General features: G+C 36.3%; 1 protein-coding gene across 1 annotated transcript; it reads right to left on the bottom strand.

Annotated features, from left to right (window-relative positions):
- Window positions 1–19,931: 19,931 nt before the first annotated feature.
- Window positions 19,932–26,504, bottom strand: LOC141500717 (uncharacterized). Its single transcript, XM_074204122.1, has 2 exons — window positions 26,309–26,504; window positions 19,932–21,455 (listed from the first exon to the last, which is right to left on the bottom strand). Exon 2 carries the CDS (start codon window positions 21,342–21,344, stop codon window positions 20,319–20,321), a length of 1,026 nt encoding a protein of 341 aa, XP_074060223.1. The 5' UTR covers window positions 21,345–21,455; window positions 26,309–26,504; the 3' UTR covers window positions 19,932–20,318.
- Between the last annotated feature and the right edge of the window lie 808 nt (window positions 26,505–27,312).

Below are 27,312 nucleotides of genomic sequence, written 5' to 3'. Positions count from 1 at the left end.
AGAACTGAGCAACTTTGACTGCTTTAGGATCAGTGATTTATTTCTAGGTTAGGTTACCATGATCTTAAATGATTTGCCTTGAATTTAAATAATTTTTGATATGACTCCAGTACTGTTTTTCTTTTTTATAGATATTTTGTTTTTTCAAATGCATGTTATGAAGGTTTTTCAACATTCGTCCAAATGTATATTTTTAAGTTTTTGTATTTTTTTTTTTACTTTTTTGATTTTTAAGTTAGAAAATTTCTTTCCACCCTCCATTCCCCACCCCATCTGCTCAGTGGCAAATAAACAGGTTAATATTGTACATATACATTTGTGTTAAACATGTGTATAGATTAGTCATATTCTGTATGAGGAATTAGGATTAAGGGAAAGAAATGTATGAGAGATATTTTTATAAAGTGAATGCAGTGTTCATCAGATTCTGAAGGTTTTTTTTTTTGTTTACTTGGTTTTTCTTTCTCTGGATGGGGATAGTATTGTTCATAGCCAGTCTAATAGGGTTGACCTAGCTCTCTGAACTTCTGAAAGGAACTATTGCATATGCGTCAGGGTTGATCATCTCACAATGTTGTTGTTAATGTGTTCCCTGTTCTCTTAGTTCTGCTCCCTTCATTCAACATCAGATCCTGTAATTCTCTTGAGTTCAATCATTTATGGTTTCTTATAGAACAATAGTATTCCATAATATTCATTTACCATAACTTTTTAACCACTCCCCAATTGCTGGGCATTCCCTCAATTTCCAAATCTTTGGCACACTGGGCATTCCCTCAATTTCCAAATCTTTGGCACAAAAAGATTTGATATGAGTATTTTGGAACATGGGACTTTTCCCATTTTTTATGATTACTTCTAGATATATTCCTAGAATTGGAACTTCTGGGTCAAAGGGAATGAACAGTTTTATTGTTCTTTGTGCATAGTTCCATATTGTTCTCCAGAATGTTTGGATCAGCTCTCAACTCCACCAGAAAAGCTGCAATATCCCACTCATTCCACAAGATTCATCATTTCCCCTTTTTTGTCATCTTAGCCAATCGGATAGATGTGAAGTGATACCTCATAGATGTTTTCATTTGAACAGTACTATTTTTTCTCATATTTTTATTGAGTATGAGGACTATTCCTTTCTTCTAAAGGATTCTTGCTCACAGTATTATATTTACTGATCACATGGACTAAATTCACCCATACTGGTCCAGGTAAGTTCAGTGACATAAAAGATGTCAAAGCAAAATCTTTATGTCTGTTTTCTTTTTTTCACAAACGGTTGCATTGTTCCATAGATCTTATATTCCACATTTCTGTGTAATACCGATTTTTTGCAATGCACACTTCCCTTTTGTCACCAGACATCTTGTCAGTTTTGACCTAGACTCTTCACTGTTACTGGAACTATTTGTAGTTTAGATCATAGTGGGTCCTTAATCAATAAGCTATAATTTATACCTTTCTTATTTGGTAATACCTTATTAGGCAGCTATATGTCCCCCAAAATAGAACACTGGTATTTGAGTCAGGTCATCCTGAGTTCAGATTTAGACTTAGTCATTCTTACTATCTTTGTGATCCAGGACAAGTAATTTAACTTCTGTACGTCAAGCTTATTTGAAAATACATTTCATGTGACTTTGCATGCATGTTCAATATCAAATAGTTTGCTTTCTCAAGGGGAGACTCTTAAAGGGGGGGAAGCATTGTGGGAAAGGGAGAATTCAGGACCCAAAATTTACTTAGAGGCAATTAGTTTGCTTAGTTAATAGAGACTGGGATTAGATTCAAGATGACCTAAATTCATAACTGACCTCACACAAACACTATCTGTGTGACTCTGGATAGCTCATTTAACTTATGTTTGCCTTAATTCACCGAAGAAGGAAATGCAAAGTATATTTGCCAACATAAGAAGAGACACAAAAAGTCAGATGTGAATAAATGACTGAACAGCATCAACAAAAATGTGCCATATTATATTAGAAATAATCTATTCCAATTCATCTTTCATTTATATTTTCATTGTCAATTGTTATCAATTTTTTTCTCTTATGTATTTTCTTCCCAAATAGATTATATCTTTCAAGGATGACAGCAAAGATTTTGTGTGTTCTAAAACACTCAATATATAATATGATGGATACTTGTTGACGTAGTACCTTTGTAGTGTACTTGAATCAAACTTATTTGAGATACCTAGAGATAAACTCTGCTATACATGACTATTCAGGATATATGTGTGTGTGTGTGTGTGTGTGTGTGTGTGTGTGTGTATACACATATATACACACATATATGATCAAAATGCAATAACACTAATTATCAAATAAAGAATATCACTTTTCTTATTCTTGACTAATCAATATGAGACTCCATTCTCCAACTTTGTCAGATTTAATGATAAATTCCATGATAAGAAATTATGAGATATTACAAATTTCAATGGTTTCCTTTTCTTAATGTTGTCAAACAAGTGTATATGTAATAATCTCTGATTCATCTTTAAAAAATAAATGCCAAGCTTATATGGAAATATGTTTTATGTAGTTTGATATGTATAATCAGTACCACATAGTTTGTTTCCTCAAGGAGGATTAACTAGTGGGAAAGATTAATTGAAACTCAAATTGGAAAAAAAGGAACTCATATTTTTTAATGTTGTTTAGAAATATTTGCCAAAATGAATTAAATATGTTAAAGAAAAATTAATAAATGGAATTGAACCTATCAGAGAGTCATACACATGGACACATGTAGATGGACATAAATAATTTGCACATTTTCACATATATACTCCATGACCAATATAGAGAATAAAATCAGTTTTCTTTGCCACTTATTTTTGACCCACTTCTGTTGTCCAATTTGCTGGTACTAAAATCTCTCTTAACACCTTAATTATCAAAAATATCGTGTTCAACACTTATGATTTGAGTTTAGATAATAACCTCTTATGAAAACTTTTTTTATTGTTTTGTCATAATGAAGATAGTGCATTGATTTGTATTTTTATTCTTCATTATTTGAAATAAAATTATTTTAGTATATGATTAAAAAGGGAATATTCAAAAAATAAGTAAAATGCATCCACTATTCTTTGTATCTAAGGCTAGTTTTGCTTTCTTTTTTCTTTCATTCCACTCCATTTCTCTTCTTTTCTTTTGTCTTCTCTCCTTTCCCTTCCTTTCACTTCCCATCACATTTCCTTTCATTCCTCCTCTACCCCTTTTTATTGTTCCCTTCTCTCTTCTCTTTCAATTTGTTCTGTTCACCTAAATAAGATTAGATCTATTCACCAAACAATGTTATTTAATTACTTTTAGCTCATTTTCCCAGACTTTCTAAGTAATTTAAAAGGGAAATTTCAAGATAATGGAAATTATTCATAACTTCAAGCTCTATTTGGAAGAAGAAAAAATGAACTCCATGAGTTTTAAAACTCACTAAATTGAGGGTGCATAATTATGCAGTTTGACTATAAAAATATAATAATTTGCTTCTGCATTTTAGTACTTAATTTTAGAGCCCAATTTCAAATAAAATTCTCCCATAGCACTTCATGAAAATATTTTATCTTCCTTACTGGTATATAACCTCAATAGTAAAAAAAAAACTATCTATTATTACATAAATGTCATGCTACATATTTCAATTGAAGGATGTACAACTGGATTGTGCATGAATAATCTGTTTTTAGGTTATGAATGTACAATCCAGTTACACAAAAATATCAGAACAGAAATGGAAAACCACGAGAAGGAAAAATAAACAACAAATTTTAGAAAGTGAAAATGGTTTTCTTTGATATGCATTCAAATTCTTTTTCTAGATAGGGATGACATTTTCTATTGCAAGTCTTTTAGAATTGTCTTTGATCACTGTATTGCTGAGAAGAACTAAGTCTATTCGTATTTGTTCTCATGGTTCTGTTCACTTTGCTCAATATCAGCCCATTTATATCTTTCTAGGTTCCTTTTGAAATCTTCCTTCTTAGCACAGTTTTTAAATATGTAGTTAGTACATAATCAATACTTAGTGTTCATTGAGGTTGCACTATCATTATTTTGTAACTGAATTCATTAATATAAATTTCAGTGATACATTCAAGCAGGATATATTTTCCTCAGGAGTAACATAAGAATATGAAGCATTCAAGCTACAATACTCTATGAAAATGGTCAAAAAAAGAACCTAAATGTTTTTATTTTCAGATTATTTAAGTTTATTGTCCATTTTGGATTATTTAAATTCAATTTGTCTGGATGGAGTTTGGAAATTATTAAATTTTTGTTCTCTTTTAGTTGTGTAAATAAAATGAAAAAATAATTATAATTGAATGGCCTCTCCAATCATTCCAATTCACCAGGTCTTAGAATTAGACTCCATGTACAAATTTTGCTATAAAAACGACATGGAAATAATCACAAAACATAATAATGTCACTCCTGATTGATCTGTCAGTTAGCATTATGTCATGTAGTGACAGGTTTAAGTGATTTTAATACCATAACTGAGTGTTCTGATGCTGATTGGCAGTTTGATCAGCCATTGTCTGTGGAATTCAGGAACACTAAATAACATTGGATGTTTCTACTTTCCTATTTCTTTCTCTATCTACAATTCAACCATACAAATAAGTGTAAATTATTATGGTTCAATTAAAACACTGAAGTAGATAAATAATAAGTTTGTCTAGGTTATATGAATTACTCTTGTATATATCTAGGAATAAAGCGAATTGAAATTTCAACATGAGTTAACAATATAATATGGAAATTGAACAAAGCTGATGAAAACTTAGGATTATTAAAAGAAAAAAAATGGGGGCAGGTAGGTGGTGCAGTGAATAGAGCACCAGCCTTGGAGTCAGGAGTACCTGGGTCCAAAACCGACCTCAGACATTTAATAATTACCTAGCTGTGTGGCCTTGGGCAAGCCACTTAACCCCATTGCCTTGAAAAATCTAAAAAAAATATCCAAGAATAAGGAGGAAATATTTTTATTGTATTCAGCCCTTTAGAAAAAAATTTAATAAGCTGAAGTATGTGCAGAAAGGCATGGGATGCTGTCCTGAGTATATTTAGGCTAGAGAATAGAAGGGTTAATGAGGGTATCAAATTTTTTCCTTTAAGATTTTCAAAGGTTCAATTTGGAAAGAGGGACTATACTTGCTTTTTTGATACCAGAAGGCAAAACTAAGAACAACCACTGTATGTCAGAAGGCATAACTAAGAACAATCACTGGTAAATATTTTTTTGTTTGTAAAAGAAAGATTTTATTTATTTTGAATTTTACAATATTTCCCCTAATCTTTTTCCCTCCCCCATCCCCACAGAAGGCATTATGTTAGTCTTCACATTGTTTCCATGGTATACACTTAATCTAATTTGATTGAATCACTGGTAATAATTAAAATAAAAAACCTTTGTTTCCAATATTCAGAACTATCCCAAACACATATGGTATGACTTTTTAGGTAATGGATTCTCTTATGTAAATGCTGGAATATCACATATCCACTATCTTTATTTGATTCAGATAAAGTTTGAATTAAAATTTCATGATTTCATTCTTTCCTGACTTGAACACTCTATGAAGTATCTGAAATATCCTATGTGTAAAGAATAGGTTAAAATTCATTCTGACACTTTTTCAGTATTTCATATTCTGGATTCTATGAAATGGTGCAGCAAAGCTAGAAAAAGTCCTTTCACAATTAGATGGTAAGGAAATGCAAGATTTAGATAATATACTACTATATTCTTTATGAAATCCTTAACAGGATTTCATTTCTCTTTAATCATATTAGGTTTTTCAATTTCATAGCATTGCAGGGTACTGCAAAATTCTTCTTGAAGTTTTAAGCTTAAAAATAAAAAGTATACTCCTACCAAAATTGGTATTATAATAATGAAGATGATGATGATTATGATTAAAATGATGATGATGGACTTCTGGCCAAGATGGTGGAGAGAAGACAGCATAGTGCTAAAGGTCTCCAGATACTCCCTCATATATGATATGAAACAAACCTATTAACAGAAATCTGATTTACAAAACCCAGAAAGAAAAGCCAGGAAAAAGAAAATCCACCTCAGGATTTGTCTTCTGAGATCATGGGTGAGTCTGGGAACAGAGGCTGGTCTCTGCTGGGAGCACAGGACAGGACCTGTGAGACTGGGAGTCTGGATTAGCCTGAGATTAGCCTGATTAGTGGCAGGGCAGGAGACTGGAAGCATGAGGGTCTCAGAACCAGACTGGCTTGATCAGCACCTTGGCTAGAGCCTTGTCAGCCATGGGGGCATGGGCCAACTAGGGAGCAGAGGCATTGATTGTGGTGTTGACTATCTGGAGCTTACATTCAGTCAGGGTTGGGGGGAGAGTTCCAGTGCAGGAGAGCTGCAGACATCTAATCCCTGGGCTCCTCTGATCTGGAGGAACTCAGAGTCCCTGCCTTCATTTCAACTGAAGCCTCTTCGCAGAACAAACACAATTACAGCCCACCTTCTGCCATAGACTAAGGTGGGATCAGAAGAAACACTACAGCTGTGAATAAGGAGAGTGATTCCCCAAGGTATAGCCCACTATTGATCAAAGATAAAAGTACTCCTAAGTTTCAACCAATCCCTCCAGACCAAGGAAGAGGGTTTCAATCAAAGTCACAGACATTCCTGAGAAAGTACACAACACCCCCTACTGGCAAGCTGGAGACATCACACTCAGTGAGCAAAACCTCTAGCAACACATACAGTCCAACTGGAGATATTACACTCAGTGATTAAAGCCTCTAGGGATCCCAACACAAAACTTCTGTGAACCAGCCCCTCTACAATACAAGGTGTTAGGATTATGAAGAAAGGCCAGCACAAAGGAGGATATATAGATAAATTCCTGGAAGGAAAAGACACTAATTCAGATAGACCTAGAACCTCTGAGAAGAATATGTCCTGCTCTCCAGCACAGAAAGACTTCCTTGAAGAAATAAGGAAGGCATTTAAAAATCAATTGGAAAATTCGGAAGAGAAAATTAACACCTTGCAAGAAGAACAATTCTCTTCTGAAAACCTCAAATGGTCAAATGGGAAACACTTACAAAATAAAATTGACCAACTGGGAAAGGAGTTGCAAAATGTAAATGAAGAAAATTCTTCTCTTAAAAAAATAACGGAGTCTATGGAAACTAATGACATCATGAGACAGCAAGAGTCTGTTAAACAGAGGTGGCTAAGTGGTGCAGTGGATAAAGCACCAGCCTTGGAATCAGTACCTGCATTCAAATCTGGCCTAAGACACTTAATAATTACCTAGCTGTGTGTCCTTGGGCAAACGGCTTAACCCCATTATCTTGCAAAATAAAATCCTAAAAAAAAAAAAAGAGTCTGTTAAACAAAACCAAACAAAAATAGAAAAAGAATAGAAGAAAATGTAAAATACCTCATCAACAAAACCACTGACTTCGACAATAGATCAAGGTGATCTGACAATTAGAAGCCTTCATGAAAACATTGAAGAGAAAAAAAGCCTGAACTTAATATTACAAGATTTAGTGATGGAAAATTGCCCTGATGTCATGGAAGCAGAGGCCAAAATAGTTATTGAAAGAATATATCGATCTCCTCCAGAAAGAGATCCTAAAATGAAAACACCAAGGAATGTTGTGGACAAATTCCAGAAATATCAGATAAAAAAGAAAATCCTGCAAGCATCCAGGAAGAAAAAAATTAAATACCATGGAGCCACATTAAGGATCACGTAGGACCTGGCTGCATCAACGTTAATGGATTGAAGGTCCTGCAATAAGATATTCTAAAGAGCAAGGGATCTTGGAATGCAGCCAAGAATCCACTATCCAACAAAACTGAGCCTTCACCTTCAGGGGGAAATGATGGTCATTTAACTAAATGGGAGATTTCAAACAATTTCTGACGAAAAAGGCCAGAGCTAAAGAGAAAATCTGGACATCACACAGGAAGGTCAAGAGACACATGAAAAGGTAAAAAAAAGGGGGGGTAAAGAGAAAAAAAAAACTGCTATCCAATAAGATGAAACTAGTCATATTCCACCGTGGGAAAAAATTCTCATAACTGTTGAGAATTGTAATTCCATCAAAGAGATTATACTTAGCCAGAAGTGATGAACACACATGAATTATCCAAGAGCCTGCTATCGAAAGGGAAGAAACAGACTATATCCCTATTGGGGAGAAATACTCTAATAACTCTTGAGAATTGGAACTCTATTAGAGCAAATTTACTTAGCCGGAAGTAATGGATACTCATGACTTTCTATGACTCAGATAGAATGATTTAAAAACACTACTTCCTTAAAAAGGGTATCAGGAAGGAGATGGGAGGATGGAGAGGACTTAATGGGGTAACTCTCATTACATTAAGAGGTACAAAAGGCCTATTGTATTGGAGGGGAAGTAGGGAAGAGATGAGAAACACCTGAATCTTCCTCTCATCAGACTTGGCTTATAGGTAACTTACATAAACACTCAGTTAACTTAAGACACATTTTACCTTTCAAGTATTAAAAGGAGAAAAGGGGAGGGGGGGTGGGGACAGGGATGTGGAGAAAGGGGGAACTAACAGAAGTAAGGGAAGGAAAAAGGGGAAAAAGGAAAAGGGCAAAGAAAGGGGAAGGGGTGGATGTATGAGGGCAAACAAACTTAAAGTGTCCATATTCAGAAAAAAAATACTAGATAATATGGATAATGTATAAAAGGGGGAAAATACTATCACAGAGAAGACAGCTTGGAGGGCAATAAAGAGTTAGTGATTATAACTTTGAACGTGAATGGGATAAATTCTCCCTTAAAACATAAGTGGATAGCAAAGTGGATTAAAACCAGAATCCTACAATATGCTGTTTACAAGAAACTCATTTGAAGCAGAGAGATAATATAAAGTAAAGGTAAACATTTGTAGTGAAATATATTTTGCTTCAGCAGAAGTGAAAAAAAAAAAGCAGGGGTAGCAATCCTTATCTTGGACAAAGCAGCTGAATAAATCGATAGCATTAGAAGAGATAATGAAGGAAAGTATATCTTCCTAAAAGGTATCATAGACAATACAGTGATTCCAATACTGAATATGTATGTACCCAATGGGACAGCATGCAAAGTCTTAGAGAAGTTGAAAGAGCTACAGGAAAACAGACAGCAAAACTTTACTACTGGGAGACCTCAATCACCTACTATCAGATTTAGAAAAATCTAATCATAAAATAAACAAGAAGGAAGTTAATGAGGTAAATAGATTATTAGAAAACTTAGACATAATAGACTTATGGAGGAAACTGAATGGGGATGGAAAGGAATATTTTTTTTTTCTTCAGTATATGGCACTTACACAAAAATTGACCATGTACTAGGGCATAAAAACCTAACGATCAATTTCAGAAAGGCAGAAATATTGAATACATCTTTCTCAGATCATAATGCAATCAAAATCATATGCAATATTAGGCTAGAGAGATATAGCCCTGAAAGTAATTGGAAACAAAATAATCTCAATTTAAAAAATGAGTTGATCAACAACAATCTGTAGAAAAAATAATTATTTCATCCTAGATAATAACAATAATGAAACAACAAACCAATCCTATGGGATTCACTCAAAGCAGCTGTCACGTGATATATTATAACCTTAAATGCTTACATGAATAAATTAGAGAAAGAAGAATTAAATGAAATAAATAAGCAGCTAAAAATATTAGAGAAAGAACAAATCAAAAGCCACCAATTAAATATCATATTAGAAAGTATAAAAATTAATGGGGAAATTGATAAAATTAAAAGCAAAATAAATCCTATTGAATTAATAAATAAAACCAAGAGTTGGTTTTATGAAAAAAACAATAAAATCAATAAATCTCTGATCAATTTGATTAAAAAAAGAAGGAAGAAAATGAAATCACTAGTATCATATATGAAAAAGGTGAACTCATTACCAATGAGAAGGAAATTAAAATAATATTTCAGAATTATTTTGCCCACTTGTATACCAATAAATTTGACAATTTAATTGAAATAGATGAATATTTATAAATAATAAGTTACCTAGATTAAATAAACAGGAGATAAAATACCTAAACCACCCTATCTCAGAACAAAGAAATGCAACAAGCCATTACTGAACTCCCTAAGAAAACAATCTCCAGGGCCTGATGGATTCACAAGTGAATTTTATCAAATATTTAAGTAACAATTTGTTCTAATTCTATATAAACTCTTTAGAAAAACAGGTGAAGATGGAACTCTGGATACCTCTTTTTATGACACCAATATGGTCCTTATACATAAACCAGGAAGAGTTGAAACTGAGAAAGAGTCTTATAGACCTATATCCCTGATGAATATAGATTCAAAAATCTTAAATAAAGTCTTAGCAAAATGATTACAAATTATCACTAGGATAATATATTATGATCAAGTAGGATATATCCTAGGTATTCAGGAGTGTTTCAATATTAGGAATACTGTTAGTGTAATTATTATCATTAAAAAACCTATCAGATAATATGATTATATCAATAGATGCTGAAAAAGTTTTTGACAAAATCCTGCACCCATTCCAACTAAAAACACTAGAGTGTAGAAATAAATGGTTTGTTCCTTAGCATAATAAGCATTGTCTATCTGAAACCATCAACAAGCATTATATTCAATGAGGATAGGCTAGGGGCATACCCAGTAAGATCAGGGGTGAAACAAGGATGCCCATTTTCACCACTACTATTCAATATTTTATTAGAAATGTTTCCTTCAGCAATAAAAGATGAAACAGAAATTGAAGGAATTAGAATTGGGAAAGAAGAGAAAAAACTCTCACTCTTTCCAGATGACATGATGTTATACCTAGAGAATCCCAAAAAATCATCTAAAAAACAACTAAAAATTACTGGAAACAATTAGCAGCTTTAGCAGTTTCACAGGATATAAAATAACCCCTCTTAAATGCTCAACTTTTCTATATATGACTAGCAAAGTGTAGCAGGAAGAGCTAGAAAGAGAAATACTATTCAAAGTAACCTCAGACAGTATTAAATACCTAGGAGTCTATTTGCCAAGGCAGAATCAGAAACTTTTTGAAAACAATTATAAAACAATTCTCACACAAATGAAATCAGATTTAAATAACTGGGCAAACATCAATTGCTCATGTATAGGTAGAACTAATATAATAAATAATATTTGCAATTCTACCAAATATAAACTACCGATTTAATGCACTGCCAATTAAAATTCCAAAACATTACGTTAATGAGTTGGAAAAACGTGTAAGTAAATTCATATGGAAATATAAAAAGTCAAGAATTTCCAGGGATTCAATGAAGAAAAAATGCAAAAGAGGGTGCCTTAACCTTACCAGATCTAAAATTAAATTAATAAGCATCAGTAATCAAAATTGTCTGGTATTGGTTAAGAAATAGAGTGGTGGAACAGTAGAATAGACTAGGTGCAATAGCAGGAAATGATTATAGCAATGTGCTCTTTGATAAACCCTAAGAGTCCAGCTATTGGGATAAAAACTCTCTCTTCGATAAAAACTGCTTGGAAAATTGATAGTATGGAAGAAACTTAGATTAGACTAACACCTCACACCCTATACCAACATAAGATCCAAATGGATTTAGGATTTAGACATGAAACACCATATTATAAGTAAACTAGAAGATCAAGAATAGTTTAATCTGTCACATATATGGAAAGTGAAGCAGTTTATGACCAAGGAAGAGATGGAGAACATCACTAAAAAACAAACTGGATGATTTTGATTACATTAAATCAAAAAGCTACTGCACAGACAAAACCACTGTAATCAAGACCAAAAGAAATGTAGTAAAGTGGGAAACAATCTTTACAACTAGTATTTCTGAGAAAAGACTCATTTCTAAAATATACAGAGAACTGAGTCAAATTTTTAAGAAAACACGCTATTCCCCAATTGACAAATGGTCCAAGGATATGCAAAAGCAATTTACATATGAGGAAATCAAAGTGATCCACAGTCATAAGAAAATTTGTTCTAAATCATTACTTATTAGAGAAGTGAAAATTAAAGCATCTCTGGGATACCACCTCAACACCTCTCAGACTGGCCAATATGACCAGAAAGGACAATGATCAATGTTGGAAGGGATGTGGGAAATCTGGGACACTAATACATTGTTGTTGGAACTGAGAACTCATCCAGTCTTTCTGGAGAGCAGTTGATCCAGCAATACCACTACTGGGCCTATACCCTGAAGAGATGATGAAAAAGGGTAATAATATCATTTGTACAAAAATATTCAGAGCATTCCTGTTCATAGTGGCAAAGAATTGGAAATTGAGTGACTGTCCATCAATTGGGGAATAGCTTAACAAACTGTGGTATATTTACATATATATATATATGTATATATATATATATATATATATACATATATATATATATGTATATACACACACACATACACACATAACATATACGTATACATATATATGTGTATGCCTATGCATATAAGTATACATATACCTATATACACACACACACACACATATATATATATATATATATATATATATATATATATATATATATATGTATGTATGTATGTCATGGCATACTATTGTTCTATTACCATGAGGGATGGGAATTCAAAGAAGCCTGGAGGGATTTTTATGAACTGATGTAGAACCATAAGAACATAGTATACCCTAACAGCAACATGGGAGTGATGCTCAACTTTGATGGACTTGATCCTTCCATCAGTGCAACATTCTGGGATAGTTTTGGGCTATCTGCGATGGAGAATGCCATCTGTATCCAGAGAAAGAATTGTGGAGTTTGAACAAAGACCAAAGACTATTACCTTAAATTTAGGGAAAAAACTATCTTATTATGTAACTTTGCTATTTCTTATACTTCATTTTTCTTCTTAAGGATATGATTTCTCTCTCATCACATTCAATTTGGATCAATGTATACCATGGAAAAAATATAGACTGGCAATTGTCTTCTCTGATGTTGTGGGGGTAGGGAAGCAAGCGTAGGGGGAAAATTGTAAAACTCAAAATAAATAAAATCTTTGATAAAAATGGTGATGATGATGATGATGATGATGATGATGATGATGATGATGATGATGATGATGATGATGATGATGACCATGGTAGACACATATAGGGCTTACTGTGCTCCTGGTGCTATGCTTATTACTAACAATTATCTCATTTGATTCTCACAACAGCAGTACAGTTAAAGAAGCATCCTACTCTGACCAATTTAACCAATCTCTACCCTATCCATTGTTCAACCCAACAATACAAAAGGTACAATAACAAAATGAAACTTACCAAGCTTTACTAGAATATATGAAATTCCACAAAAATCATTTATCAAAATAAACCAAATAAACAGCTGCACACATGTTAAAGTATACTTGCCAAAACTGTGAAACAAGAGCAAGACAATGTGTTTTGCATCTGGGCAAGACTGTTCTGTCCATATATATAAGCACATTTATTTGAAAATTGGCAGATCCTGCAGAAACACACTTCATTATGATTTCCCTTTGTAGCAAAGTGGAATCGGAATTCTTTGCAATCTCTTCAATTTGAAAAATTGTTCTCTGTGAAAAAGGTAGAAAATATATTGCTGCAGGCTTATTATACTCTGTTTTAACAATGATGAGCAATTTTTAAATGGTCTGAATATTTACACATATTAGGACTCAAACAATGTTCTGTTTTCTTTGCCTAATTTTACTAAACTAAAGTAAAACAACTCAGAACAAGGAACTTATCACTTGTTTCTAGGTAAGTACTTGCATCATTGATGAGGTGCTTAGCATTAATTATGACCTGCATATTGATGTAATGACTAACTGTATAATTTGATAAACAAAGTTTATAAGTGTTTTCATATTCTTATCATCATAGATAAGGATATAACATTGAGAAAAGATAAGAATCTCATTTTTAGAGAAGTACCTCTTGGTAGATTTTTATAAAGTTTTTATATTTCCTTCTGATTCTTGTGACAATTGTATATAGAAATCATGTATACAAGAGGCAATAGCATAATTTCCTGACATCTCTAGGGTTTTCAGCAGCTGTTTGAAAAGATAGTGTCATCAGGACACAGTAAGGCAGTTACAATCTCCATATCCTAAAGTAAATCATGATCTCACTTCTTAAGTGAAATACTTCTATATCAATAATTTTCCCTCTAGTTCATCTGAAAGGTATTTTTATAACACAAACTAGCAACACCAACAATAACAGCAAAAGATCTTCTGTTTCATACATGAAGCCATTTTCCCTGGGAAAAATAACAATTTATGTGAGATAATGAATATAATTTCAAGTTTATTATTTATGTGGGACTGAGAAGAGCATAGGCAAGTAAAAATAATTTGCATTCTAATAATTGCAAATTTCATTTATGAATTTCTCTCTCTCATCTTTCCATATATATGACTATTTGATCATGAACTGATCTTTGCTTTGTAACATGAGGTGTTATTTTCTTGAATAAGTCCTCCTTTTAATAAAGTTAAAATGAATTATCAGTACAACCCACTTGAAAGCATCACTGCTAAATTTGGAGACAATATCTATTATTTTCCCTTTCATCATGAGATAGATTCACATTAATACTGATGTTATAAAAATACCAAAATGAATTTGATTCTAGTGATGAGGGAGTAACAAGTAATTAGTTATCAACAACTTCTCACATACTTCCACTTTTGATTTAGAAGTAGGTAATGACTGATATGTAAATTTTTTGCATGATTGTGCATGTATAACCTATATTAAATTAGTGACTGTCTCAGGTAGGGGGCAGGGAATGATGGGAGAGAATTCAATTATAAAATGTCTTTTATACGTAATAGGGAAAATAATAAAATATTCAAAATTTGAAAATGCAATATATCTTGTTAATGCATTACACAAATTATTCTAATTAATTTTCTTTCTCATCTCTTCTGACCAAACATTTAGAGTGACTAGAATTCTTGTTAATCACAGAATTCAGTGGAGTGATAAATTTTCTATGAGTATTCACACAAATATGTACCCCCCAAAAGTCTATATATATAATAAACTGGGAAAAATAGAGAAGGTGGGTACTAGAATTTAGAGAGGTATAGAAAGACTTCAAAGATTTCTCTTTCTTTAATATAATCTCAAAGTACATTGTAGTTCCTATTATGTCTTTGTTCTGTTCTCATTTGTTTTATGTTTATTTGTATACATGTCTTGTCTTCTATATGAGGTTAATTTTTTTAAAGAGGATAAACGTATGTTTTATTCCTCTATGGACTTTCTCATTAAAAGCACATTACATTGCCCATAGTTAAATATTTGCTGGAGTTTTTTCACTGAGTTTATGTAGTTTTATTTTATAACCTGCAACTTTACTAAAATTTATTTTCTTTTAAGTACTGTTAGTTTATTTTCCTTTAAAATCACATTCATTTCCCTCCAAACCCTTATCAGGAGACTTCTTTTATAGCAAAAGAAAGAAGAAAAAAAATCACAAAACTAAATGAAACTTACTGAATCTGACAGTATATTAAACCTCACATAGCTATCTCCCCCTCTATTTCTCCCAGTGAAAGAGAGGAGATCCAAATCAGAATCTTGGATTTGGCATCAAGATGATTCTCTATTTAGATCATTTAATCTGCTTACCTCACTCTGATCAGACTATCTAAATTTTTTCCTAGTTTTTTTCTGATTTACTCACTCATCAACTGATGTGGAACAATAATATGTTGAGGCAATGATGTATCTCAGTGTTTTTAGCAGTTTTCACAGTAGATGGTCATTTTTTCTCAGTTTTTGAAAGACTCTGCTTGACATCATATTATGGAAATTTTCTCTCTGCTAAACTTTGCCAAAATTTTCTTTCCTTAGATAAAAGAAAAACCTTATATTAGTAAGAACCTTCATAAACTCCCTTACCTTCCTCCTTAAATGCCTGCACTAACATTATAGAACCCCTAGTAAGTTTTTATTTTATCACTTTGAACTCTAGGTACTCCTGGGGACATAATAAAAAGTAAGATTCTAACGTGACTAAATTTTAGAGAAAAAAAATATTCTTTAGTGTCATTGAGAATATGACTAGTTCTCTTAAAGGCATATTAGACTTCATATAACAATTTTATAAATTGCACTTGAGATACACTCAAGCAGTTATTTATAGATAATCATAGAATATTCTGAATCAAAGCTGTGTGAAAAACTTGATTAGAGCAATATTCCCCAAACTGATATTTCCAGATCCCTGCTTCTTTGTTCTTGGAAAAGATATTTTATGAGAATTTTGATGGCAGAGACATGACATTTGACATTTGACAAATTTTCAGAGTGAAAATATAGGCATACATTGATATATTTTGGCCCCCAATTTTTGAGATCTCTTTTTTTTTCCCTAGGGAAGAGGAAGAATTATTCTGGAACTCCTTGACCACCAGGCACAGGCATTTACAATATTTATTTTCTAAATTGTCCCAGAGATTTCCATAAAAGTTTTGATAATACTGATCTTGTCACCAGTCCTTGCTCCAGATATTTTACCATTAATCTGCAATTGTTTGGAATTTTTTACTAAACAAGAATGGGAAAAAATAGCAGAATGCAACTGACACACTAACAAGGGGATTCTTGATGAGTTACAGAGTGAACAATATGATTTTTGATAAATCTCACAATTGCAAAATTGTGAATTGAAACTGAAATAATAATCATTCATTACTCTGACCAATGAATTGCTTATTGTTTGACCCAATAATAAAATGGGCATGAATCACAAAGGTAAGACTTCCTGTGGAAATAAATTGGATGAAGGAAAAGATGGTAATTTACCAATATTTCTTAGCTGTACTATATATGGTTTGGTGGTATAAACCATGTATCTTTATATATTTGTGTTATAGAAATATATATACAGAACTTTGTTTCTGTATACTGTAAAATTTGAATTTATGATTTTTTCTTCAGTCTAATTTATTTTCCAATTCTAAATACTAATTTTTTTTATGGCATGAAATTCTCCTGATTGGACTGGGATGTTGAAACAAGAGCAAAACCATGAACAGAAGTAGAGTCTCTGACTACTATTACTACTAGTCTTATTAGGTCTACTAGATCTTGACAAAATTCTGTTTCATGTGGTGATTGACTGTGATGTCAATTGAAGGTGAAGAGGCTAAGAGGCTTGAAATTTTCTCTTAATTCTGGAATACCAGCTGTCTTGATTTTGGATATGCTTAGAATAGTATGAATTAGATAATTTGAAAAGAAATTCCAGTTTTGCAATTATTCACATACTTTAACATTACTTAACTGTGTAACTTTGGAAAACTCACTAAATTTCCCTTGGATTCAGATTAGACATCTGTAAAATATAGATTTTTTTAAATTAAATGATGCCTGAAGTCACTCTTAATCCTGGAAGATTCCCTTTCTTACCAGGCTTTAGTGAACATTTCACTGATAATATATTTGGTCAGAACCAGTGATTTTTATCAGAGTTGCTCATGCTTGTCATTAGCCATTTAGTGTCTAAGGCAAGATTTAAATCCATGTATTCTTAATTCCATGTTCAATATTTGATCCACTATATAATGCTACATTCCAATGATAGTACAGGGCAAAAAGCCCCCAAAAAACAGCAACAAAAGAAACTGGAAGTAAAGAATTCCCAGGCTCTTTCAATGAAAAGATAATGCTAAGGATTACAGTTATGGAATATTCTGTTTAAACATAATAATGTTTAGAGATAATATTTTTAGTTTTTTTCTCTAAAATAATGGCAAGGTTAACAGTTTGCTATAGTGAATAGACCTGCAATCAAAGAAAACTTGGATTCAAATCCCAACTCTGAAATATAACAAGTTTTATGATGAAGATATGACCAAGATTTTCCCTGCCTCAGGCAATTCTATGAAACAGCAATCTTTAAAACTATATCTAGTGGTTCTTGAAACCATTTTACTCCATCTTCAAAGTCAGACCTATTTTTAACAATACAAAATTCACAATTATAACTTTATTTACTCTATGATATATGTGAATAAATATGTATTATATATATATATATATATATATATATATACATATATATATATATACCTATATAATATAATATATGGGGCAGCTAGGTGTTACACAGGATGCTCAGAACCTGGAGTCAGAAAGTATTGAGTTCACATTCAGACTCAGACTCTTACTAACTCTATGACCCTAACAAAATTACTTAATCTTGTTTGTTGTCTCAGATTCCACATCTGTAAATGTACTCGAAAAGAAAATGGCAAGCTACTCCACTGTCTTTACCAAGAAAGTTTCACATGTGGTAACAAAGTGTCAGAGATGACTGAAATGACTGAACATGAACAAGAAATTTACATTATGTATATATATATATATATATATATATATATATTAGCTGAAATATATATGTATATATACACATGTATGTATATGTACACACACATACATATCTATGTGTGTGTGTGTGTGTGTGTGTTCCAAAAAACAAGTTCTTTGAAAAGATGATTAATAAGTTTGAATTCTGTAAAGGTGTTATGAGAACAAAAATATTCAGAGCTGTTCCTTTAAAACTATAAATTGCATACATGTTTAACTAACTGTAATAGTTCTGGTAGTTTCCAAGATGGTCTGTTTTCTGATGAATTATTTCTGAATTCTAATATATCATTTCCTAAAAAGATACCTCAAAGAATGATTGGCCAGGTCCTCATGCCCCATTAAGTATTAAAGTCAAATTTGAGTTCCTTTGAGGGCATAGAAAATAAAAAACCAAACCTTTAAAGCATAAAAATGATTTCATGAACAAATTCGAATATGTTAAAATGAAAAAATAAACAAGAAGAAACTTGCAGATAGTATTTACAACTCATTTTCAAACTTGAAAGGCCCTCTGCTTCTCAAAGCTACTATACATTTTAGTGCAATCACATTAAAGTCTTTACATTATTAATATTCAATGAACTGACAGAAAACTAAATCCTAGTCTTCACCTCTCAATCAGTCTATAAGATTCAGTATTATTTCAATACAAATATGTAATTCATATTTTGGAAAAAACACAAGTTAAAAAGTCACAAAGTCTTCTCTTTCTATTCCTCTTTATAAGCATCTTTGTCACTACCAGGTTTTTATTTTCAAGAGGTCATTTTTTTCACTGAATTTTATTCATACTAATATTATTTGGAAAAACTTATGACTCTATATCCACTTTTAAAGTTATTGCTAATAGTTTAAGACTAACCCTAATTAGGAACATGAGCACATAATAAATAAAATGAGTATCTGGATCTACTTGACCTCTACAATATTTCATTTTGATGGGAATCATCAGCAAAGAATAATAATAATAGATTATAGGTATATAGCATTTTAAGGTTTTTCAAACCTTTCTCATAAATTATTCCATTTTAACCTCAGCAAGATTGAGATTTTGGGTCTATTTTCATTTTACAAAAGAGAAACCTGATGGTGAGTGACCTGTCCGGAATCACATATACATTTTGTCTGAATTGGATTAAAGCAATTTCTTCCTCTCAATCTAGTACACTAATGACCATGCCACATTCTGTCTGGGGTCTTCTTCCCCGGACTCCCGAGTGAGCTCCTCAGTGGGCACTGCTTCAGGCGTCCCTGGTATTTCCCTCCCCCAGGGATCAGCGAGGAGGGACTCAGGCAGACACTTCTTCAGGAGGCATATGTTTTATTAGGTGCAGAGGGATCCCCGAATAGCTCAGGGCGCTGGATAATATAGGGAGTTATTTCCGGGCTGCCACCCCAATCCGCCCCAAGGGCAGAACCTACCACCCGATTGGAGCAATGGACACAGGCCAACCAGGCGAAGCCACTGCTCCCCTTAAGGAGCCATGTCTTCTCTGGGTTGGTCTGACCTCACTCCCGGGGAGGTCCTATCCACCCAGGCGGTCAGGGCCGACCCCCGACAACTCCCCCTTTTTGTTTGACATGAGTATGTCTGCCTTGAGTTGCTCAAGGGCCCAACGCCCCATTTTTATAAACAGAGAAAAAAGAAGGGGAAACAGGCAACATAGCAATAAGGCCATTAAACACCAAGCACCAAGAATCAACAAATAATGCATCCAATGATTAAGGTCTATCTTATTTATCCAATCAGGGAATAGACCGTGATCATCCTCCATATCTTTCTTATACTGATCTGTGATATTCCTTATGGTATTGATTATTTTGTCTAACTCATCTAGATAGATAGGTAGGACAGTCACTGCTTGTGTGGTAAAGACATTACACCAATAGTCTGTCCTCTGTCCTTCGGGGCACACCCAATATGTCATAAAATAGTTCAGCCCAAAGGTTCCAGATGGTGTTGTTCACTTTGGCAGGGGCAGTGTTGTCCGTAGAATGAATGATGACATCGAAGGCTGCTGCGGCTTTCCAAAGGTGCATCTGTGGTCTGGTACTGTTGTCTTTCATCACATGCGGGACCGGAGCAGCAAAATAGGGGCCTGGGCCGCCATCCAGGAAATACACTTGAGTGCCGTTCACGTTGGGACCGTAGACTGGAACTCCTGTAGAACAAACCTGTACGGCTTCAAACATAGTTGGTGAAGGAGAGCATGGTGGTAGAGGGGAATGGGGTATTTCTTGGTTAGGGGACATTCCTGCAGCCACTCTAATCCTGTCCATAAAATTACAAGGGCCATCAGTTTTATTACTTTCCCAAGAGGCTTTAGTGGTATTGCATCCACCTCCCAGAATCCAATGCCACGTTTTATTGAACTCGCTCAAAGCCATTCTCCCTATAAAACTGTTATTGGGCAGAGGGAGTGACGAGACATAGTGTATATCTCCTTTGGTCTTATCAACTGGCGTCAGATAGGCCACAGGCATAAGATGTTGGATCATAGAAAAATGCAAGAAGTCACCATGCCCAAGATTGCTATCTGGTCCATGAGGGGTTTCTTTAAGTGTTCCATTTACCACCTGAGCACAGAGGGGGTGAGAGCCTGTAGTAAGGCATATCAGAAGATGCAAAGAAGTCAGAGTTACAGGGCTATTCAGATCATGTTTCTTTTCAGGAGGAGCCCCTTTAAGTCCTCCTAGCACTAGGTAGGCAGAGCCTGCTAACTGTAATTCCACTGGATCTCCTATCCATGTGGCTGGAACAACCATAGGAAACCCTGGTATTACTGTCCAATAAGTAAAATGAGTGGCCTCAGTAAGATTTTTCCAATGAAGGGGAATGGATCGGGAGTCAATGGGTTTTAATCTGCTTAATATTCCTAGTATACTTAGCCATTTATGTGCCATCTTTGCTTTCTGCGTCCTGTTGAGGCGCTTCCGTCTGCTTTTTTGGTGGTTTCTCTTTATCTTCTGTACAGGTCCTGGTCCACCTGGTGGGCACCCAGCGTGTCCCTTCACCTGTGTGGAGACACAAGAATCCCTTTCCCCATACCATCACCTGGGCGGGACCATGCCACTGTCCTTCCTCATCTCTCCACCATACTGTCGTGGGTTTATTTTTTGTTAGGTTTTTTGTCTGTGTGTGTATTTCTTGTGTTAGTGGAGTTTGTGGAGGTAGTATTTGTTTCATAGCAGGGGTAATGCCCTGATCATCACCAATCAAGTAATTCCTGGTGAAGACCGCAGTTGCTACCTGAACTGCAGTGAGTCTACCACGCACTCCCCCTTTTTGTTTAATGAGAGTGCGCTTCAAGGACTGATTGGCACGCTCCACAATGGCTTGACCGGTGGGATTGTAAGGGATACCGGTAACATGAGTGACACCAAATTGGTGGCAGAAGCGAGCAAAAGCAGAGGAGGTATAGGCCGGGCCGTTGTCGGTTTTTAACAACCGAGGTATCCCGTGGGTGGCAAAGCAGTGAAGACAATGAGCTATCACATGGTGTACAGCCTCACCAGGCTGCAAAGTGGCCATAATAAAGTTAGAAAAAGTGTCCATAGTGACATGAATTAAGCTGGCCTGAAAGTGGGTGACATCCATCTGCCAAATGTCATTAGGGGCCAGGCCCCGGGGGTTGGTGGTATGTACAATCGGGGCAGGCCGAAAAGGGACACAATGCCTACATTGTCGGACTATGCGATGAGCCTCTTCCTTAGGAAGACCATAAAGCCGTGCAAGTGTTTTTGCTGGGAGATGAAATGTGTCATGAACAATAGAAGGATCTGCATACATGACTATCTCACTTTTGATATCAGGGTCAAGGAGAGCCGAGTCAGCTATGGCATTCCCTGAGTAGATTGGGCCAGAAGTGGACACATGAGATCTGACATGTAAGACATAGAGGGGGTCAGAGCGGTGTAGGAGAGACCGTTGTGCTTGGTGTAAGAGATCTATGACTGCAGAATTGGACAAAGAAAGATCTGCTAGAGCTAGCTGTTGCAATAAAACAAAGCAGTAATAGCTATCAGTGATTAAGTTAAAAGGCTCATAAGCACACAGTTCTAAGGCTATCACAATGGCCTGCAATTCATTCTTTTGGGCTGAGGCATATGGAGTTTGTAACACCTTCAATATCTTCTTGTCTGGAATATAAATAGATGCTCTATGGTGTTTGGTAGCATCGGTAAAAACATTGACTCCCTGTACTGGTTGAGGAACTAATGGGTTGGAGGGATACTTCAAAGGGAGTTGCAACCATCCTCGTAATGAGGGAGGTGGATGACCCTGAGAAGTGGGATAAGTAGACAATAACATGGCCCACTCCTCTGAATTCTGTGCTAGATGAGTAAGTATTGCAGGATCTTCCTGGAGCAGTAACATAGGAATGGTGCCAAAAATAGTGATCGCAGCTTCTGCTGCTTTCAAAAGGAGTTGTGCATCCACTTCAAACTTGGAAGGTATAGACTTAATGGGTTTTGATGAATGTACCCATTGTAAAGGACCTGTAACTTGGAACACTACTCCGGCCTTACCCAATGAAGGATGACACACCAAAGTTACATAAACCGGAGCGGTTGGATCTAATCGGGCAACAGTTGATGTGGATGCCAAGTCCTGTATCTGGGTAACAGCTTCCATGGCTGCAGGGGTCCATGTACGGGGCGAGTTCAAATCAGATGAGCCTTTTAAGATATCATACAATGGATACATCATATCATTGGAAATAGGAACTACATTCCTTAGCCATTGGATTGAACCAATTAATTTCTGAAAGTCATTTAATGTAGAAACTTGAGCTGTATCAATCTTAGGATATTTCTTCACTAAATCCTTGTATACCTGATGTCCTAAATATGTGTAAGGAGGTTCTGTTTGTATCTTTTCAGGGGCAACTTGTAACCCATATGCTGCTAGGGCTGAGGTAATCTTTTTTAAAATAAGCGAGACAACAGTCCGGTGGGATGCAGAAATTAATATGTCATCCATATAATAAATAATAATGGCTCCTGAGTGTTCTCGCCTAATGGGCATCAAAATCTGTGCAACATAAACCTGACATAGAGTGGGACTGTTTGCCATGCCTTGGGGAAGGACTTTAAACTGAAAACGCTGAGCAGGTTCTTGATAATTTACAGCAGGTACACTAAAGGCGAAGCGCTGTCTATCTACAGGGTTAAGGGGTATACTATAAAAACAATCCTTTATATCTATAACAGTTATGGGCCAAGCCTTTGGAATGGCAACTGGAGAAGGTAACCCAGGCTGGGTGGTACCCATAGGTTGTAAGGTGGCATTTACCTTTCTTAGATCTACTAACATTCTCCATTTCCCACTTTTCTTTTTGATTACAAAAACTGGGGAATTCCATGGGCTGGTGGATGGCTCTACTTGTCCAGCCGATAAAAGTCCTTGTACTATGTTAGCAAGGGCCTGTAATTTCTCTTTGGTGAGGGGCCACTGATCTACCCAAACCGGTTTGTCAGATCGCCACGTCAGCGGTATGGGTTGCGGCCCTCCAGTGACCCCTAGTGGTTTAAAGCTGTGTCTGTAGTTAGGGACAAGCCCAAGGTTTGCAAAACATCCCTCCCCCATAGGGACATAGGAATAGGAAGTACCAAAGGGCGGAAGATCCCTGCCACATCATCACTTTTCCATTTTAGAAATCTTAGGGACCTTTTCGCCAAAGTACCTCCTGAAACTCCCGTGATGTCTTGGGGAGTTTTTGAAAGTTCCCAACAGGGCTGCCAATCTTTTGTGGATATCACCGAGACATCAGCACCTGTATCAATTAAACCTACAATCTCTCTTCCCTCCACTATAAGTGGTAAAGTGGGACGGTGGGCTGATATAGCCTGTGTCCAGGCCACAAATGTGTCCTCATGGGTACGCTCTCTCCAATCCTTATCTATCCAGGGGAGGGAAATAGCAAGAGCAACAGGCTCACCGCCTTTTAGCTCTATTGGGTAATGATGGGGATTTGTAACAGTTATAGAAGTCTGGCCTGGGCTTAGGAGCTGTGTGTGGACAATGACCTGGGGAGCGAGAGCAGTTCCAATCACTAAACGGTGGAAGTCCCTAGGGGAGGCTTTAACAGTAGTCGTAGTCCATGGGCTCAATTCTGTGCTCTCTGAGAGGGGAATAGTAACCGAGGGATTTAGCAGATCAGCCCTGGGGTCGGGCCCTCGGCTTCTCGACCCCTCTTCCCATTTCCCTGTGGCCCACCATTGCTATACTTCTGGTTTCTGTTTTTCTGCCTACAATGCTTTGCTATATGACCAGGTTTACCACAGACAAAGCACTTCATTGCACTCTTCTGGGAATTACGGCACTCAGCTTGAAAGTGACCGGTCTTTCCACATCGGAAACAATTTCCTTTACCCTTTGATCTAGGCACTAAGTTTGTGGTTTGTAAAGCATTAGCGAGGAGATTAATAGAGGTTTGGAGAGGGTCTGGGGGAGGTTCCTCATCTAGGGCCTTATCAATTATCTCCTCTAAGGAGGGGTCAGCAGGCAGAGTAGCTAGCAAGCCTTTTGAATGAGTTAGTCCTCCCTTTATTAACTGAATGATTAATGGTTGTGCTGCATTCCCTGTCCCGAATTTCCCTTCCACGGTGGTCTGCACTCTGCTGATAAAATCTACAGCAGACTCCCTATTCCTTTGTTTCAGTTGTTGCAGGGGGGTCGTGGCTGCTCGAGCCAATTTGTTCAGGGCATTCAGTCCTGCTATCTGCACTGCCCTGACAATGGGTTCTGAAAGTTGTAATTGAGCGTCCACAGTGTTAAATTGGCCACCTCCAGTAAGTTGGTTAGTGATTAAGTCAGAGTTATTTGGGTCTATGATCTCAGCCTGTAGCCTGGCCTCTCTCCGCCAGTAGGCAGCCCAGGCGGTGTAATGAGATGACTCCAACACCGCCTGTAAAGTTTCGTCCCAATCTGTGGGGAGCCAGGCGGCGGTCTGAATGTTAGAACTTATGAGCCGTTTTACATAGGCAGATCCTGGCCCATAATTATGAACTGCCTCTCTGAGATCTTTGATAAATTTGTACGGTATTGGGCGGTGAACTCTAACCTGTTGGCCATTTTCTCTTTGCACAAATACTGGGTAAGCAGCTGCTGAGGAAGTAAGATAGTCTAGGTCTTCTTCCTCTACTTCCTCCCCATCCTCCAAAGCCTTATGATGGCCTGCTGTAACCGAGTCCGGCGGGGTGTCTGGCTGGGGACGGTCGCCCCAGACCCTTCCTTTCCTGCCATCAGTGCATGTCTCCAGCCATCTGCACCCAGACCGCATATCCCTTGCTTCTCTGTGTGTATATTCATTTGTTTCACTATCTTAATTTCACTCTTTACCGGGGCAGGCAGCCGACTCGCGGCAGCCAATTCCTCCCAAGGGTATTTGGGGGCTGGTTCCCTCAGGTCGTCAAGCCCCTCATCTGGGGGCGGGGGCCATTCAGGTTCCCCTAGTAACGAGGGCCCTGTTTGTGTTTCTCCGGGCACGGCTCCCAGTGGGGGCTGCGGGTCAAGAGCCGCAGCCACCACGGAGTAAATCACAAAGTCCGTGTCCGATAGAAAGCCAGGTTTTTCTGTGTTATAAGAGGCCATTTGAGTTCCTACCACTCTCCATTTCTGAGGGTCAATGCCGGTGTGGGAGACCCAAGGGGAGACAACCAATATTTTTTCCACCCAATCCTTACATTCTTTTATACGGACTCTTATGCCATGAGTCTTTACTAGTGCATGTACTTGACATGCTAATACTCCTGAATCCTCTGGCTGTAAATGCTTAGACATTCCTTTGCCCATGTTTACTCCCTCTAGGTGTCCCGTGGACCTAGGGTGTCTGCCTCTTCTGTTTTTACTTAAACAGGCTTACCTCACTCGGCGGGGTCTTCAGGTGTCCCTGTTCGGGGGCCAGTTCTATCTGGGGTCTTCTTCCCCGGACTCCCGAGTGAGCTCCTCAGTGGGCACTGCTTCAGGCGTCCCTGGTATTTCCCTCCCCCGGGGATCAGCGAGGAGGGACTCAGGCAGACACTTCTTCAGGAGGCATATGTTTTATTAGGTGCAGAGGGATCCCCGAATAGCTCAGGGCTCTGGATAATATAGGGAGTTATTTCTGGGCTGCCACCCCAATCCGCCCCGAGGGCAGAACCTACCACCCGATTGGAGCAATGGACACAGGCCAACCAGGCGAAGCCACTGCTCCCCTTAAGGAGCCGTGTCTTCTCTGGGTTGGTCTGACCTCACTCCCGGGGAGGTCCTATCCACCCAGGCGGTCAGGGCCGACCCCCGACAACATTCTCCCTTGGATTATCAGAAAACAAAATAAAAACTCTTTGCTATGAGAGACAAAGAGAATATGGCAAAGAGAACCAAAAGATCAATGAAAATCTGAGGGATCTCACTTTCAACTCAAAACCTTAGGGAAGATATGCTTTAAAGAGGTCAAAGTTAACCAACAATGATATTTGAACAGTATTTTTCCCTTCCATACTGAGACTTTTCTAAATTAAACCACCTCTTAATAATGAGTGGATTCACCTTCAAATTTCAAAACTCTTTTTATGGATCTAATAATATACACATATGTGGATAAGTACATACACACCTTTCATGTGCTGATACTGCTCACACATTAATCCTGCATATTTATTGACAACTTACTGACATTTCCCATGTTGTTTTGTTAAAGTTGGTGCTGTTTACTTAGGATTTACTCAGTCACTCCTAAACTGATGCAGACATTTCCAGTCTTCAGGTTTTTTTCCTTTTTTTTTACCCTAGAATAATAGTCAACATTGAATTTAGTGAGTTTCAAGGAGAGACATCACAGAAAACTAGGACCAAGAATGTAAATAGCTTCAGTGAATTACATGGTGC

This window comes from Macrotis lagotis, chromosome X (assembly GCF_037893015.1).
Source record: "Macrotis lagotis isolate mMagLag1 chromosome X, bilby.v1.9.chrom.fasta, whole genome shotgun sequence".
NCBI lineage: Eukaryota > Metazoa > Chordata > Mammalia > Peramelemorphia > Peramelidae > Macrotis > Macrotis lagotis.
Note: the sequence above shows the minus strand (reverse complement) of the source record. Positions and strands in the feature narration are given on the sequence as shown.

What these genes read in the sequence shown, in the direction of transcription:
- LOC141500717 (XM_074204122.1), bottom strand. Translation starts at nt 21,344, where the DNA reads ATGGCACATAAATGGCTAAGTATACTAGGAATATTAAGCAGATTAAAA.